This window comes from Schistocerca gregaria, chromosome 8, assembly GCF_023897955.1.
Source record: "Schistocerca gregaria isolate iqSchGreg1 chromosome 8, iqSchGreg1.2, whole genome shotgun sequence".
Classification (NCBI taxonomy): Eukaryota; Metazoa; Arthropoda; class Insecta; order Orthoptera; family Acrididae; genus Schistocerca; species Schistocerca gregaria.
The window spans coordinates 345,539,660-345,553,788 of record NC_064927.1 but is presented as its reverse complement, the minus strand read 5'-3'; the positions used below and the strand labels follow the sequence as shown (position 1 = coordinate 345,553,788).

General features: G+C 36.4%; 1 protein-coding gene across 3 annotated transcripts in view; it reads left to right on the top strand.

The window, feature by feature from the left end:
- The window catches only part of LOC126284553 (uncharacterized), a 472,805-nt gene that overhangs the window by 424,506 nt on the left and 34,170 nt on the right, over positions 1–14,129 (top strand). For 2 of the 3 annotated variants that reach the window (XM_049983554.1, XM_049983555.1), the window contains exons 7-12: positions 8,481–8,582; positions 8,979–9,108; positions 9,803–10,021; positions 11,241–11,405; positions 12,710–12,865; positions 13,847–14,077. In XM_049983554.1, coding sequence (XP_049839511.1) covers positions 8,481–8,582; positions 8,979–9,108; positions 9,803–10,021; positions 11,241–11,405; positions 12,710–12,865; positions 13,847–14,077 — 1,003 coding nt within the window. The remainder of the gene's footprint in view (positions 1–8,480; positions 8,583–8,978; positions 9,109–9,802; positions 10,022–11,240; positions 11,406–12,709; positions 12,866–13,846; positions 14,078–14,129) is intronic. The other variant, XM_049983556.1, reaches the window with a different exon arrangement.

Sequence of the window (14,129 nt, the reverse complement as noted above, 5' to 3'; positions counted from 1 at the left end):
GCTTCAGCCATTGTTGTTGACATTGTTTGTGCTATCAATTCTAATGATAATTACTCTGTCACTGAACTGTCCGCAGTAAATCACTCCCCCCACCCTCCTGTTCATAACAAATCCCACTCCCATAGTACCATTTTCTGCTGCTCATTGTAGCACCTAATATTTGTGTGACCAAAAACCTTTATCTTTCCATTTCACTTCACACACCACTATATTTAGACAAATGGTAAGCCAAGGACATTTTGATTACTGGTCAAAAATGCTGCCCCTAGACCATGGGTGTACAGTACTGTAGTAGATAGAATCATTGCCCTGATCGAAAACAATTTTTGTCCTTCGAAAACCAGTCATTCTTTCATGTAAACCTTTATCCATTATGGATGAGGAACACTGCAACTGTGATGAATAGAGGTTTCTTGAAATTACTGCAGACAGTTACCTTTTGTTTTGTTCTTCAGTTCTTTTATTTTCCCATTACCAGTTTCAAACCGCTTAGCGATTCATCAGATGATACATATTTATTGTTTGTCTGCAGCAGCATGGGAGTTATGTAGCTGTGTCAAGATGTATAAACAAAGCATGTAAGCACTGAGTATGGTGAGAATTATTCACATTATGCAATAGATTTTGTTGCTTTCTTACTGTTAATCAGTATCAGTTGGTTGCATGTTCATGTACACACCACTCCAGAAAACATAATGAATGTTTTCCAGTGATTATAACTGTATTATACTTTGCACGCTTAGCCACAGGTAACAAATTCCACATGCTTTACAAAACATAAATAAACTGAAGAGTGTGGCTAAAGTTATGTCAAAAAAGTTTCTGTTAGGACAAAGAGTCTCTTTCTCCAACTCTTGTAATACACACTGGTGTCAGTATGTATCTGTATCTCTCTCTCTCTCTCTCTCTCTCTCTCTCTCTCTCTCTCTCTCTCTCTCTCTCTCTCTCGTTGTGTGTGTGTGTGTGTGTGTGTGTGTGTGTGTGTGTGTGTGTGTGTGTCAATTCTCACCACACTCAGTGCTTACATGTTTTGTTTACACATTTTTCCACAGTTACGCAACTTCCACACTGCTGCAGACAAAACAATAAATATGTACCATCTGATGATGAATTGGTAGGTGGTTAGAAAAACAAATAATGGGAAAATGAAAGAAATGAAGAACAAAAGAAAAGGCAAGTGGTTGGAGTAATTTCAAGAAATCTTTATCCTTTCATGTATCATTTCATCCAGTTGACTCACCAGAATATGTTTCTTTAATTAAAGTCCATCATCACAAAAGTTGTCATCAAACTATTAACTTTGGTCTGTTGTTACCACCTTCAGGTCTGTTTAAACATATCTTAATATGCGAGTGGCAGTATCAAGATAATAAATTATGTAGATTACTTGCTAGTTGTTGTTTTACCCTATCCGACCTAAGTCATCTCATAGTTAATTCCTGATATATAAATTACATATCCTTTCTTCTTATATATGTACCATATCATTAGTTTCTACACCTGTAATCACTTATCAACTAGCACCATACTGTGTAATTTAATTCCTTTATCTCAACAAAGGTGAAAGTTCAGTTGACAGCTGCACAGAAAAACCTTTATTTGGTTTGCATATAGCTGACAAAGGGTGCAAAATGAATCTTTAGAAGTTGAAATTTGTAAACATACCTGTTTTAACTCTAAAGATTTACTTGCATTGAAAAACAGACTGTTCTTTGATTGTCTAACTTCTCTGTTAAATGATTAATAGTAACCTACTTCATGCCCAACTTATGTTTTATCTGGCTACACAGTCAAAGCATCCTTTCTCACAGATTTTAAAGTACTTTTATATTATTCCAGAATGAGATTTTCACTCTGCAGCGGAGTGTGCGCTGATATGAAACTTCCTGGCAGATTAAAACTGTGTGCCTGACCGAGACTCGAACTCGGGACCTTTGCCTTTCGCGGGCAAGTGCTCTACCATCTGAGCTACCGAAGCACGACTCACGCCCGGTACTCACAGCTTCACTTCTGCCAGTATCCGTCTCCTACCTTCCAAACTTTACAGAAGCTCTCCTGCGAGCACTTGCCCGCGAAAGGCAAAGGTCCCGAGTTCGAGTCTCGGTCGGGCACACAGTTTTAATCTGCCAGGAAGTTTCATATCAGCGCACACTCCGCTGCAGAATGAAAATCTCATTCTGGAAACATCCCCCAGGCTGTGGCTAAGCCATGTCTCCGCAATATCCTTTCTTTCAGGAGTGCTAGTTCTGCATGTTTCGCAGGAGAGCTTCTGTAAAGTTTGGAAGGTAGGAGACGGATACTGGCAGAAGTGAAGCTGTGAGTACCGGGTGTGAGTCGTGCTTCGGTAGCTGAGATGGTAGAGCACTTGCCCGCGAAAGGCAAAGGTCCCGAGTTCGAGTCTCGGTTGGGCACACAGTTTTAATCTGCCAGGAAGTTTCATATCAGCGCACACTCCGCTGCAGAGTGAAAATCTCATTCTGGTAACATCCCCCAGGCTGTGGCTAAGCCATGTCTCCGCAATATCCTTTCTTTCAGGAGTGCTAGTTCTGCATGTTTCGCAGGAGAGCTTCTGTAAAGTTTGGAAGGTAGGAGACGGATACTGGCAGAAGTGAAGCTGTGAGTACCGGGCGTGAGTCGTGCTTTGGTAGCTCAGATGGTAGAGCACTTGCCCGCGAAAGGCAAAGGTCCCGAGTTCGAGTCTCGGTCGGGCACACAGTTTTAATCTGCCAGGAAGTTTTTATATTATTGTTTGTATCCAATATGTATTAATGACTTCCTTGTAACATAGAGTTTTTACTTTCTGATGGTGTCTTGTCAGTATAGCCATGAATACTCCTCATTTTAGCCATGAATACTGCTTATTTTTAATATGTAAATATCACATGCAAACTTGCTAAAACTCCTACCAATATTTATTAACTTCAACCCCTAGCTTTTATTTAGCATCTGATAAGCTACAGGCACAGCTCTGCACACTAAGTCAGCTTTGTATAACCACTCTGGGGCCCCTCACACACAGTTGGGTTAGGGCAGTCCACTCCCTGCTGTCAAAGCCCCGAGTGCAACTCACTCATTTGTGTTTGCTGTTGACGCACATCCAGTGGCTGGCCTTGTAGCCAGGATACTGAACAGTTCAATGTATTGTGGCTGTTCCAGTGACCCATGGCATTACCATAAACTGATAATCACAGTTTACCATCCTTCCTTTGCTTAGCTCTCTTTACAAAGTACTGATATATTTTTTTTTAATTTTTTTAAAATTATGTCTGCTTAACACTTGATCTATGGTTTAATGTCAGTTTAAATGCTACTGCTAATCTTTTTGTACAATTTTATAAGGTTTGGTGCACACTTGTATTGCAGCTGTTGTAGATTTAATTGCAGTTTTTATGTACACTGGCACTCCCACTTTGTGATAAGCATGGTCAATACACTTCATGTCATCAGTGTGTTGGCCGACTTGCGTTGTATGTACTATGCATGATTTCCAGTGTGGCAGTTCATGTTTGTGATTCGTCATACATATATATTTTTAGTGATGTCCCTCTATTTCATTCATTTCATAACAAAGATATCTTGTGGCTCTCTAGCTTAACATTTCACATTTGCTTTAACAAACCTCCTTCTGCTGTTCAATCTTTGAACATTTGTTTCCTATGTACTTGCTTTATATGTGTGTAATTTGCCAAACCATTATTTTTGTAGTTGGCTTACCAATGATCTGAGCCTATTTCACTTATGAAGATGACAGTTTAAAGTGTCAAAACCAGTGAAGTTTAGCAAGCAAAATTTTTCTTGTGCAGCTGTAGATTGATGTTTTTTCGTTGATGAAATATTCTGGAGCTACGAAATTCCATATGTCAACAAAATCATAATTTATGTTTTATTTTGCTTGCAGTTTTGAAAGATTGGTGATGTTGAGTATCTGCAGTGTGAATACAGTCACATTTGTACCAACTACACCATTTCTTAATTGCTGAAAATGAGGACATAGACTTTCTATAAACCTTCATCGTCTTTGTAAGAATTCCATTCATGGTGAACTGGCAAAAATAATTTATTTACTGATTGCATGTTGTTCTCATTTATATCCCTTTGAGTGAAACTTGTGTAAACAAAACTATTCTGTTGTTCAAGCTCATTATGTGCTATCCTTGACAATGCCAGATACATGTACAGACAAATCATCAAAAAAAGTCATTGTGAAAATGTAGTCTGAAGATTCTGAGACAGAAACCAACAGGCAATATGTCAACAAGTGGCCACAGAAGCCTGAACGACATGTACTAACTTAACGAAATACCAATGCCTGTGTCAGGATCCAACAGACTAATAGCAATGGCAGTAATAGTAGTCGTAAAGTACTCAGAAGGTGAAAAATGAAGCAAGGAAATACCAATACTTTCCATAATCTGGAAGAACAAAGACAAATGAACTTTTATTTTATGATCAAATATATGAAACAAAACAAATGCTCATCATTAAGCTTATAAAGTATAAAGTTTGATCATTAACTTTGGTGGGTGAAATTTTATAAAATTCCTTTTAAGAAACGCTGCACAATATTGTTATATTTTTTTCAGTTTCTGCAGGTAACAACGCCACATGATCTCTTTTTACAAACACAAAGATTTGCAAGATGTGTACATGCTATTAATTGCCGGGGAAAAAAAATGTTAGAACCAACTTATCATTGAATGTGACTCTTGACCGTGCGAGACAGTGCATTGGTTAAGATACTGGGCTTGTATTCAGGGGTCAGTGGTTCAAATACCTGTCCAGCCATGCAGATCTAGGTTTTTAATGATTTTCCTAAATCGATTAAGGGACATTCCATCTTCCCAACATGAGCTTGTACTCCACCTCTAAATACTTCATTGTTGATGGGCCATTAAACCATAATCTTCCAGTGTTCCTTTCCTAGACCTTTGGAATATTAACTGAGACTTGCACATGCAGCCGTCAATCTACAATTTATCATATTGTAGTTTATCAGAAGACATTGTCACTGTAGAAAGATACTCAGACAGCAGTAATGAATTATGTACTCATAGGTGCCTCAATATAGCTATATGTTTAAAACAGTTAAGTAGTATAAATAATTTTGTATAAATGACAGATGTAACTTTATCACATTGTAGGTTATCAGAAGACATGGTGATTGTTGTGAGATACTCAAACAGCAGAAGTATATAGACTTTTGAATTATTGTGTTCCTGTATTTCCTTTGGGAGGGGGGGAGGACAGATATTTTATTAATTTTTATATGAGCTGATGTTACAATATTGTTGTAAAGTTTTGTCTTCTATAAAAAAAATGGTAACCAATGTTACTAAAACATCATAATTTAGATCCAGCTTCCCACCCTTTCCCTGTTTATAGGAATTTTGTGCTTTTAGATTATACCTTAGTTCTTTCTAACTGAAAATTTGCACTTTTTATTTATATTAACTTGTTTCGTCTGATGTCACTGATGAAAATAAATGCACTGAACATGTATGTCAAGACAAAATGTATATAGTGAAAAGAAGTTACTATAAGGTACCATACTTTTGAAGAGATATCGCCTCAGGGCAGAAAAAAATTAAGTTGCAGTTTGGGAAAATACAATGAAATAAAATGCAAATTATATTTTGAATTATACATCAAGTGAGACATTATAATAATGCAATGAAACAAATTTGTTCTCATGATACTAGTGTCAAGATTTAATCAAGTTCAGATTACATATTACTAACAAATGTGGCTTCTGTACATTGTTGACTATCAGAATTTTCTAAAGCTTATTGTTGTTGCATATTCTACCACATTTTGTTCTAGATGGATTATGTGGTAACTGATAAGCTCTATTGCGCTTGTGTCTCACATGACTGTCTTTGAAACAATCTGCAGTTGTGTCTCACATGACTGTCTTTGAAACAATCATTACAACTGCGTGTTGTTCACATACCATAACTTCCAACTATCTTAGAGTCAAGTCCCTAAAATGCATATACTCAAATTAATTTGATCCTTGTTCTTATCATTTTACATTGTGAATTGTGAGCCATCTGTTTTGAATGTATTCAATTATTAAACAGCTCTTGCAATGAAATGATGCCTATTTGCTCTTTCTTATGTGATAACCAGTTCTACCTCTCTGTGTGCTTTGATGGCTGTTTGTCAGATTTTCTACTTTTGCTTAGAAAAAGACCTAACATTGTTCTACTTGTTTTGGTACATTATAATAACTTTTTCTGTCTGTTACTGTAAAATGGGGTGAATAGAGACAGTTTTCAACTTTAAAAGAAGAAACTGATACTTTTGAAAAGAAATATGAAAATCAGATTTATAAGATAGTGTAGCTCAACCTTTTATAACATAAAGAAATAAAAAACTATACATTAAGTCACTGACATCATGCTCAAAAACAGTGTCTTTGAATCTACAGGTCATACCACAAGAACTAAGGAAGAGCTTTCGAGCAACATCTCCTTGACTAAAAAATGGCTCTTCATGTTTTAATCAGCTTTGCTTTTTTTTCCAAAAAGATATAAACGTAACCTTTGCCATCTAAATCATAAATTCTACATGCATACAATCTAATTGACTGCTTACATTTTGATATACTTTAATGACAACATAATCTCCTCAACTGAGAAAAGTGCTAGATGGTTGTTCATTTCTGTCAAATTCTGGGTCTTCCTCTGAAGAAACACTGGCAGTCACTGTTTCTGTTCATCCCATAAATTCCAAAAGCAGAATCCTATATTTTCAATTAGCTGAAACACAAGTCAGATAAAAGAATACTTTAAAAGGTACGTTTGGTTAATGAAATGGGATTGCAAATTTACTTGCCGTGTACTTAAATTAAAACAACACAATTTATACTGACACCTTATTTCTAAGTTTGAAGTAAGCAAATTCAATGGCACATCCAATTTTTGTTATAGAGTGAACAAAACATCAACTGACAATCACATCAACTTTGAAATTCCTTATTTCCCCAGTAGACTGGTTCACTGCCAACCTAGACAAACAAATCTTTTAATTGTTTGAATTGTATTCCCATTTGTGTACCAACACAATACCAGAGAACTTTCTTGGATGTTTCATTTCTATTTACCCCATTTTATAGCATTCATTTTATTCGTGCATTCCATTATGAGGTAGAATCCAAAATTTTCGGGTCTGGTGCTGCCATCTGGAAAGCAGGAGTAGTAAATCTTTGCACCGCTATCTGGCGAGAGCTGCATATCTGGTGAGTCAGTGTGCATAGTGGCATTCAGCTGGGAGTAGATGTTGTGTTGCCACGGTGATTCCCGTCATATTCTGTGTTTGGTGTGTGGCAATTTTACGATGGATCTGCTGACAGAACAGCGCTTGTGTATCAAATTCTGAGTGAATCTCGGGAAAAGTGCTACGGAGACCCTTGTAATGATTCAACAAGTGTTTGGGGAACAGAGCGTGAGCCGTACGCTGTGTTTGAGTGGCATGCTCGGTTCAGGGCTGGCCGTACAGACGTCGAAGATGATGCTCTCACTGGAAGGCCTGTTAGCCGCACAACACCAGACATTGTTGCCAAACTTCAACAATTTGTTTGTGCGGATCGATATTGACCCATTCAAGATGTTGCAGATGAAATCGGTATTGGTTATGGGGCATGTCAACGAATGTTGACTGATAAATTGGGCATGCATCATGTCGCCGCAAAATTTGTGCCAAGGATCTTGACTGCTGATCAAAAGCCACAGCATGTTGAAGTGTGCACAGACCTTCATCAGACTGCATCTGATGATCCAACCTTCTTGTCACGGGTTATCACCAGTGATGAGAGCTGGATTTATGGTTATGACCCAGAGACAAAGCAACAATCATCCCGGTGAAAGAGCCCGAGCTCTCCAAGACCCAAAAAAGCGAGACACAAGAAGAGCAAAGTGAAGAACATTGTGGACAAAGAATTTGACCCACCCAACCAAACAGTGAACTCCACATACTACTGTGACGTTTTGCGATGGCTCCGTGAAAACATGCGGCAACAATGGCCCGAACTTCAATGTCAAGAGAACTGGGTGCTGCATCATGACAATGCGCTCTGTCACACATCCGTGCTCACTGGGACCTTTCTGGCAAAAAACAACTTGGCGCTTGTACCCCACCCACCGTGTTCGCCAGATTTGGCACCTTGCGACTTCACGCTATTCCCAAAACTGAAACTCAAGTTGAAAGGGCATCAGTTCGACACTCGAGAGAGGATTCAAGAAGCATACCTGATGGTGATAAACTCCTTCAAGGAACAGGACTTCCAGAAATCATGATGGTGACCATTAGTCCAAAGGTAAGGTTTTCAACAGATGGCAGCACCAGTCCTGAAAATTTTGGATAGCACCTTGTATTATCAATTTTTGTAAAATGTTACTGTTTTGCACCCTCAATTCTATTAGACACTGTTGCTTTAGGATTCCTTGCATTAAATCAGTAACTGAATTTTATAATTCCAGGTCTAGCATCAAGTGCCCCAAAATATTCTATGGAACCAGAACACACATGCAAATAAAACATGTCGTTTCTGAGCTGCGTAAAACAGCATATAGGGATGTGAGGTAAGATAGCACAGAATACTGTCTGCATAATGTATAAACACTCTTCAGTTATGAACTATTTGTAGCCTACCTCTGGTCTGATGTTTGTGACTTACAAGCACAGCCAGTATGAAAATCACGTACATACATTGAGTAAGATGGAGCAGTGATGAAGACACTAGACATATCTGAATTCCTGTCTGGCCACCTTATAAGTACTATGTAGTATGTTAAATGAAAAATCTAGTATTGCAAACTTTTTAGGTATCTACAGTTGAAAATGCTCTTACTAAGTGTGTTACCTGCTCATGTGTTTTTTATTTGTGCAGTGAAGATGCATCATGTTTTATGCAGTAATAAAAACATCAGTGACTTGTATCGTTACATGAAACCACAGTTTCTCATAATTTTTTTCAGGATGTGTGTCCTGGCTAGTCGTGAACAGTTTTGCATTCATGAAGCAGCTGATGATAAACAATTCCTAAGCAAAACTGAACTCTGTCGCCAACTGCTAGAAGAGGAAACAGTGAAGGTTAATGGTGCTATGGTAAGTACCAAAGGCAATTAATTTTTATTTCTGATGTTGATGAGGTTGGGCGCAATGTTGATAATTGTAATATGCACAGATTGTTTCATCTATGTAGCCCAAGTGCTTCTATAAGCTGGGCTGCAATTAAACAGAATTCCTGCTAAACCCTTTGCTTGTTGCACTGCTATGTATTTTCTTTCTTCACCACAAAGAACATTATACCAAATGCCTACATATCCGTTTTCCACAGATCATGAACGTCATACAGTTCACAACAAAAAATTCAGTAAAAATGTTGTGAATTGTTCAACAAGTTATATTAAACACAGAAAAAGGTTTTAAAATGTTCAAAAATTATCATGTGTCTAAGGAAAACCTTCATGATTTGGAATGAGTAAAATATGCATCAGTTTAAATGGAGCCAAGTATTAAAAAATTGATTCTGAACCAAATTCACACTTGGCTTCCTTCAGGCTTCATTCAACATGCAAGTGACTTACCGAGCTAGTTATAGGACCAACATATAGATAAACGTAGCACCCTAACCACAGTGGAACTCTATTTCTCACATATACAAAGCATTTCCTAATGTTACAATTATAGAAACCGGCAGAAAAAATTCTAGCAATCTCTAGACCTATGAATTTGTAGTTTTAACTCTTTTTTTTTGTACTCATCATGTCTATGCAATATTATTATTATTATTTTTCAGGGTACTGGCTGTTCTTATTGTGACAATGTAGGCATAATAAAGACGCATGATAATCTCAGCCGTCTAGGTTGCCCAACACCAATGGATATAGAAGATCTTGTTGATATAGGGCGCAAAAAAAATGCTTGCCCTTATTTTGCATCACGTTCCTTAATCACTACAGCAGACCTTATTATCTGCCCATATAACTATCTGCTTGAGCCCGCTGTAAGAGATTCAGTAAGTAATACCAGTTAAATTGTAATAATAATATAGCATAAGAAGTTGCATTCTTCAGGAAAATAGTTTTAGTGCAATTAATAATCACTTTGGAGCTGGGATTTTGAATATTGGGTGAGTAAAATTTCCCACCATCCTTTTATTTGAGTATAAGAAGAAATAAAATAAATTATGAGCAATTTAGAGCTGGTAGAAATGCAGATCGAAGAGTGAGTACTTTCGTATCTTCAAATTGTGAAAAATGAAGGAGAAAATGTAATCGTGCAAATGTATGATGTTTCTGTGATTTATCATTAAGCTGAAGAGCGCTGTGCACTATCAGTAAGACAGAAATGCATGAAATGTGAAGTTAGTGTAGTAGTGGAAAATATAGAGTGACGTAAATATGGAAATGCAAGCCTGACTTACAGAATTAAAATAAGATTGCAAATAACAGTCTGTGGCTATTGATAAGTTTGACGTAAACAAAAGTATGCCGTTAGACAGCCCTCAAAGGAAATATTATCAAATCTGGAGGAGGAGCATATAAATATTGTAATTAAGAACTTCTGATGCAACAGACAACATTTTTAGCAGAATCTTACCAAAAATATTTCAGTCCATCATAAGATACAGACAGTCCTACATCAAATGTGAATTAGGGACAAAACAGAAATTACTACTACTGAAGCTAAAAAAGTTGCACTCTTGAACTGTTTAAACACTTGATCCACAGAGATGAAGCAATTGTAAATCTAAATAAAATTCATTGAATTGATAATGATTTGCTATGTAGATGTTCATTCAGAAGTTGCTGTACTTCATCAGCAAGAAATATTGTGAAAATATCAGTAGGAACGGTGGAGCAGGTATAAATTTCAGCAATGATGAAAGTGGTAAGTGTGCTTGCTGAAAGACAAGATTTTGTGTACAGTAGACACTAATGTGGGACATTAATACTACAATAACTGAAATTGTCTAGGGGTGTCTTCTAAACATTTGAGAACTACTATAAATAAAAGTTTACTTCAAAAATTTTTTGGTACACTGCTTTTGAAAATTTAGTTTATGTAAAATAAGTGTATTATTAGAAAGATAAATCTTAGTGGACTGGATGGTAACACTTACGGAAATATCTGATCTTTATAATACTGTCTCCTCTTTTTTATCATTGTGATTTAGTGCAACTAGAAAACACACAGTGGACTAAATATAACTGACTTGGCATTTTACTTTTCAGATGCAGCTAAATCTGAAAGGAGAAATAGTAATCCTAGATGAAGCTCATAATATAGAAGATATAACAAGGGAAGCCGGAAGTGCATCTTTCAATATGCTGTCTGTTATAAAGGCCAAGAAAGACTGTTCTACATGTGCTGTAAACAATCCACTTTATACTCCACTGGTAGGCTTTGTTTTCTGCAAGTAAAGTCTCATAAACATTCTCATCCACTTGCATTTGATTTCATGCTCTTATTCCAGCTGTGACAGCTAGTAGCAGCTCCTGTCATGTACTAGTGAAATAAAACCATGGAATTCTTACAGACACTTAATCAGTTATTGAATGCTAAGGATTTTTGAAATCATTAATAATAAATATTAAATAAATAATGGCAATTGGATCATTTTTGTTGTAATTAAGAAAAGTTTAGTATTCATTATTCACAACCACAGCACTTCCTTATGCTAACAAACGAATTACTGGTAAATTCTACACCTATTGATTTTTGCTTCTCATGTTTCTGTATATTTCATTCGCATCTACATACTGTGCATTTTTACTATCTCAACTCTCATCCTTGATCTGTTAGTTGGCTGCAGCTCAGTATTGTCAGTAGTTTGAAATTTTAAACTTTGCAGTTAGCTTATTGACTGTTCTAATTCATTCTGTCAGATTCATGTGTCTCCTAATCTAGAGTAGAGGGTCATTTTTTGCTCACAACCCAACACTTCAATACAGTACCTAATTTCTGGATTTCCTTTACTTGACATATCCCCAGTCAAAAATTATTTAAAAGTAGTAGTAGTAGCAGCAGCAGCAGCAGTGACAGTTGCAGTGTGAGAGTGTCTGTAGCCATACCACTGGATGGTGGTCTGGATTACTCCAAATCCTGAATCATGAGAAAGACAAGACAGAAATGAGTCAGATTTACTAATTTAATAACAGTTGCAATGCAGTTTCCAGGACGAGTTGCCAGTGCTTTATACTTATAGGTAAAAAAATACAGTTAAACTCAAAAGAAATCTTAGTATTTCATAGGATTGTTCGATAAAATAAGGGGATGAGAAAAATATGAGAACTGGCGAATCAAGGAAAAGTATATCATTACTTTTATATACAAAAGAAAATATTAGAGTGTGTCAGACTGGAGAATGAAAACAGAGAAGCAAAGAGAAAGAAATCTGTTAAAAATAAACGTAGAACAAACCTTGAGAAAAGTATATGTTTACTTTCTTGTTTAATAAACCTGATAAACTGCATGTTTCTTGTGAAAAATTCTGAAATATAGATTTATATTGAATTAGACAAGAGAGAGGCTTTCAAATGCACTAGTGCAATACATGTGAATGAAAGCATATATTGGCCATTTCCCTCCCTCCTCCCCCCTCCCTCCTTCCCCCTCCCTCCTCCCCCCTCCCTCCTCCCCCCTTCTGCCCTCAGACTGTGTCATATACAAGTACCATTGTGTATATGTTTCCTGTTTTCAGGCAGAATTTTTAAACAGCTTCCATACCTGGTTCACATCACAGACAATGGCTCAAAGAGATGATGCGGGGAAGGAGACCCTAATTCTTCCGGGAGCAAAAGCTATTGCTAGTCTGGGCCTGCATAAAATAGATGAGCAGAGAATTGTGCAACTTAAGGTACGGCACTGCTTAGTGTAGAAAAGTTTATATGGCTTCGTACTTGCCATATTTATATTGAAGTGAACTTTTAAAAAGTTTTATCTGTTTTTAAAATAGTTGTAACTTCTGTTTATACCTTTTTTCTGATGATGACTAAAACTTATAAATAGAAAATTGTAGTTTTCTTACATGTCACCTTTACACTGCAACACAACCATGAAATTATTCATCAGTCAATGCAATCAAAGAGAAAGTTGAGTGCCTGCATTGCTCATATGACTGCTTCTTTTCATGAGAAACTTTAAAAACTGTCCCAAGTGCTTGAAATGTGTGGACACAAGTTTGACATATATTTATTGAGAAGGGTAGGGCAGGGTAGGGTACATGTAGGAGCATGATTCAGCTGTTAATTTACATTAATGTGTTTTGATGGTCAGGAGTGCAAATTTTCCTGATTATTAATTATATGTGTTTATAAACTTCACCTTACAGCAGACCGGGTCCTCTCATTCTTTTTTTAAACTTTCTCAACTCTAACATATCTTTCTTTCGTCCTTGACATGAAAACAAATAGTTTCAAAAGCTAGGATAGCTTCTTCTAATTTTATTGTTTCTGTGTTACAGTACTAAGAATTTTGCATCTTGTAGTTAAGTAAGTACTGATCAATAGTGTGTCATAATTTTATAGTTTTCTCAAGTGAATTTTCCTTTTAATACAAAAGTGAATCATATGCACTTAGAATAGAGTGATGTAAAAACAAAATGGAGAAACAAGTAATTTAAAATATCGTAATCCCAGTTGAGCAAAATGATTTTGTAGATATGGTATATACTGAAGACCAACTTGAAAAGTTTCAACTGTGTTCAGGTCAAATTACCATTCTTCTGAGACACATTAAAAAATAGAAAAAACTGCTATTTCAATTGTTTGAAAAATATTATCTGAGTTAATGTGTGTGAAACAGAATAAAAAAGGAAGACTTACAAATTCCATTACAGAATCAGCTCGGTGACATAGTAGAAGAAATAAAACAAAGGAGAGAAGAAAGGAAAGAGAGGAGACAGAGAAACAACAAAAAAATTCCAATATCATTTTCTCCAAACACTCGTCAGTTGCTTGAAAGTGTTGTTCGTGTTCTTCAGTTTGTATATGGTGAAAATCTTAAGCATTTGGAGGATTATGATTTTGTCCTGACAAGAGATAAGCACCAAAGAATGCCAAAGGGTCTGGTAAGTTTATTTCTAGCTTCCCAGATGTTGTAAATCCATCATACAATAAACA